This window comes from Pteropus vampyrus, unplaced genomic scaffold, assembly GCF_000151845.1.
Source record: "Pteropus vampyrus isolate Shadow unplaced genomic scaffold, Pvam_2.0 Scaffold1, whole genome shotgun sequence".
NCBI lineage: Eukaryota > Metazoa > Chordata > Mammalia > Chiroptera > Pteropodidae > Pteropus > Pteropus vampyrus.
The window spans coordinates 26,695,161-26,699,604 of NW_011888782.1; the positions used below are offsets into that span (position 1 = coordinate 26,695,161).

The 4,444-nt window shown below is 39.1% G+C and overlaps 1 protein-coding gene across 1 annotated transcript in view; it reads right to left on the bottom strand.

Moving 5' to 3' along the window:
• The window catches only part of UPK1B (uroplakin 1B), a 26,532-nt gene that overhangs the window by 5,199 nt on the left and 16,889 nt on the right, over window positions 1-4,444 (bottom strand). Inside the window, exon 6 of the mRNA XM_011376208.2 lies at window positions 3,519-3,698. Coding sequence (XP_011374510.1) covers window positions 3,519-3,698 — 180 coding nt within the window. The remainder of the gene's footprint in view (window positions 1-3,518; window positions 3,699-4,444) is intronic.

Here is a 4,444-nt window from a genome sequence, read left to right on the forward strand (position 1 = left end):
TGTTTTTCTCTTATTTGACATCAAATATTGAAGCAAATCCTTTTGGTCTACTTTTAAAATATATCTCAAATCCAAACACCTATTATTTCTTGGTATCATTTTTGTCCACCATGTCCTCACTCCAGAATCACTACACTAGCCTTCTAACTGGTTTCCCTGAGGCTTAAGTCCACTCTTGGCACCCTACTAGTCTTCATATGGGACCAGAGGGAACCTTGTAAGAGCTAAATCAGATCACTCCGCAAACTTGCTCAAAATCCTCCAATGGCTTCCCACAATCCTTAAAATGAAATCCTAAGCCCTCACGATGGCTTCCAAGGTGCTGTATGATACTGTCCTGCCTCTTTCTAGGACTCCGGCTGTCACTGCCAGAGGCTATTTCACTGTAAAGCTACTAGGTTGAATTTCAGGGCTGCTTGCTTACAAGACCATTTCAAAGCCCTGTATCTAATTTTGTCTGCATATTTTTAATCGTTTTTCTTGAGGAAGACCCCTATCCATCAATTTTACAAGCTTCAGGCTCTACAAAATCTAGATCCATCCTTGCCTTCCACTCTTCTTTCACTCATTTCGGGCTTGCCATACTGATGTCCTTGATATTTCTCCAAAAAGCTAAAAATGCTTCGGGGCCTTTGTACATGTTGCTTGCTTCCTTTGTTTAGAGAATTCTCTTCCCTAATCTTCTTTAAGCGGGGGTCTCATTTCCTCACTTAGTTCAGAACTGTGTACAAATATCATCTCAGCAAAGCCTTTCCTAGCAACCACAGGGAAAAATACCCTTTCTCTCATCATTCTCTATACACTTACCCTGCTTTATTTCTGCTTGTGGTCATATATCACTACCTGGAATTTATCTTGTATTTCTTTGGTGGTTTGTTTATTGTCTGTCTCTGATACTATAGTGAAAGCTCTACAAGGGCAGGGCTTTTATTGTGATCATTGTTGAATCTCTAGAATGTCTAGAACAAATGCCTGACACAAAGTGGACACCTAATAAACATTGATAGGATGAACAGAACATGATATAAAGTAATGATTATAACAGTATCACATGACACACTTGATGGTTCATAAACACTCATATACCCATTATTCACTTGATCCTCCCAGCAATCCTAGGAGGTAGTCATTTGGCCACTTCCATATATAATATGTAGAACAGTCCACTTATGACAGGTGCTAGGCGCTAGGCTGAACATTCAGCTGTGACAAGACAGAAATAAGTCTTGCCCTCAAGGAGCTCACAAACAAAAACTCAGTTGTTTTCACATCTTCTCATTTAGTGCCTTTACATCATTGTAGTGGATCTTAACTGGATCTTCCTTAGTTCCATCATAATGCTCTTAAGATGTAGTGACCAGAATTTGCACATTGCATTTCTAGGGCAGATGGACCATGATGTAAGAATACGCATATTTGCATCTGACGTGCTATGTGAATTTCTCGTTGATTTCTATTGATACCACACTTATAATGACTTTCTACTTTCATTAGCATCCATTTGTACAATGTAGATCTTGAAAAGCTACAATATAGACGTGAAAAAGGGAGCCATTCACCTTTTAATTCATCCACCCAACGTAATGCCTGCTTTGTGTCAGGCACTAAGGTAAATACTGAAGATAAGGAATAGAATAATGCATGGCCCTCAAGGAGACCCACAGAAAAAATAGACTTGCAAACGAATAATTATAATATAGTTCAAGGTGTCAGCTGCAATAATAGAAGTGAAATAGATGAGGTTTTGAGGTGACTATTTTGCTTTGTGGAAAAAGATTGCTATAGGAGAATTAGCCGGGATCTATAACTCAGAGAGAATGGTAGTGTGTAAGAATCTGGAGAGAAGGGATGGGGAGAACTGGAAAGGATTAATAAGTAAGAGATTGTATCGAGGGTGAAAAATGAATGAGGATGAGAAAGTAGAAACACGGAGTCAGGGCCAGCGAGAGGAATTTCAAGATTCAGGAATTAGGTTGGGGAGTAACACTGAATGATAACGAGTTTGTGGTAGTGGTGTAACTGGTGGGTAGTGTAGGCGGAAATGTTAAGGACGAGGTGAAGCCAAGGAACTGTAGGGAGAGTGCTAGAAAGGTTGTCCAACCAGGTGTGGAGGTCCCTCATTACAAGAATGTAAAGTGTTGCTGAGAGAGAAAGTGATTATCTGAAGGCAAAGAGATAATTATTTGTCCCTTTCAAAGAGATAATATAGTTTATATGCAATTACAATCCCATCAAGATATGTCTGCATGGGCCGGTTCCAGGGTTGAAATATTAAAAGCATTTTATGACTCCTGAGAGTGACAGTTATGTTGCCTCCTATGATTATATAAGCAATAAATTTAATTTTTGTAACAGTCTGAATATAACTGATTATAATGATGCCAAAACAATGTTGCTGGAAAGCTAGATGAGGGTTGCTTTGAACAACTCTGCAAAATAATCTGTATCACTCCCGTGTCCTTTTCTGGATTAATGTAACCAATCCTAGTCCAGATGCCCTTCCAGTAGGGGCAGGATGATCATCAGGCTGTGTCCTTCATTTTGAAAGGCGCTTTGTGTTATTTATTTCAAGACTAAATATACTGACATTTCTAAATTATTTAATGAACTGGCATACAGCTAGCTTTCCTCAAAGTGTTTACTCGCAAAGCGGTGTCCAGCATTTCAGAGGCTGACCATATGTGCATGAGGATTCTCTTCAGGGCTTTGGGGGAATATTTCCAAGTTCTTTCTTGGCTTAGAGTCTGGACTCTGGAGCCAGACTGCTAGCATTTGAATCCTGACTCTATCATTTACTAGCTGCACGATCTTGGGTAAAGTAACTATTGGAATCTCCATATTTCAGTTCATCATCCATAAAATAGGGATCATATTGGCAGCTACCTTTGGGCATTAAATGAGTTAATATATGCAAGGCACTTGGAACAGTAAGTACTCAATAAACGTTAGCTTCCATCATCACTATATCATCCTCATTAGGTTGTAGACACTTTTTCAAAAACCATCTGTATGTAAATTACTTTCTACCCAAATCACCAATCTAATATTTTATTAAGACTATCCTATATTACCACTGAATAAGGAATGTGGATACACAATTACTGCATTTGCCCTCAGCAACTGCTACTGCTTTGGAACTGGCAAAACATCCTTTTCACATACCATCCCTTCAATTTACATTTTGCAAAATTAGAGCAAATCTTTGTTAATATAAATAGTTTTCGATACAACAGTTCTATACATTGTACAAATGTTTTCATTGAAACAGTTGAATTTTGTTATTGCAATATTCATGTTCTGTTAATTTTATTAAAATAGGAATTTTAATAAATTTCCCAGATCAGCCCTAGATTGATTGGCATTCACATTGTACTAACGGAGAAAGAAATAGTTAACATGAGGTTTAGGAAAAAGGATCCAGAATTCCTTACCGAGAGACTTTACCAAAATTAGCTAGTATTTTTCTCATGAAGAGCAGAAGAACCTTCTGGAAGGTCTTGGGGGTAGAGAGGACTCACCTGATTGTGATAATAACCAGGCACACCTAGTTTGCAGGCCTCCAGGTTGAGAGGTTCTTTCAGCTTGTTCATAACACAGCACTGACGAGGCCAGGGATAGTCGGCATCATTATTCTCAGTCCGGAAGGCAGACGTGTATTTCTGCCAGTCTAAGGGACCATTCACACCACAGCATTTGTCCTGTGGCAGATGAGAATTACAAAATTCTCTTCCCTGGTCCTTGTTACATCTATCAGTGTAGCAACTGAGATTTTATGGAGAATGAAGATACGAAAATTGTACTATATTTTATGTTTACTAAAAATTATTAACAAGAGTTGAAGTATTGATAACCTGTATTGTAGAGTGTACAAATACTTTTTTATTTATTATCTCACCAGCCATTAATGGGCTCTGTAACCTTTGACTAGTTATTTAAATTCTCTAAACCTCAATTTCATTAACTATAAAATTGGGATAAATAAAGTACCTACCTCACATGGAGTTGTTGTGTGAGGTAGGTACTTTATTTGTTGTTGTGAGAATTAAATTGGTTAATACATCTATTGTGTTTAGTATACTACCTGGCCCATAGTAAACCCTCAATAAATACTAATACTTAAGAAATACTGGGGGTGGCTCCATAGCGTTAGCATGTCTGCTTTGCACGTAGAAAGTCCTGGGTTCACGCCCCAGGTGGAGCCACGGACCATACCCCGAGTTTGCCGGGGGCATCAGGCCCCGGGGCGTGCTGCGAGCATGTGGAAGGGGAAACCACGCCCTCAGAGATCCAGTTCTTAAGGGGCAAATGGCAACATCCATGGGTCAGGAGTGGAAGTGGGCGGGGTGGTGGGGGTGGTATTAAAGAGGGGAAATAAAAAAGAAATACTAATATCTTGGTACGACAGTGTGAGGGAGATATAATTATTCTCAAACTACATAGGAAC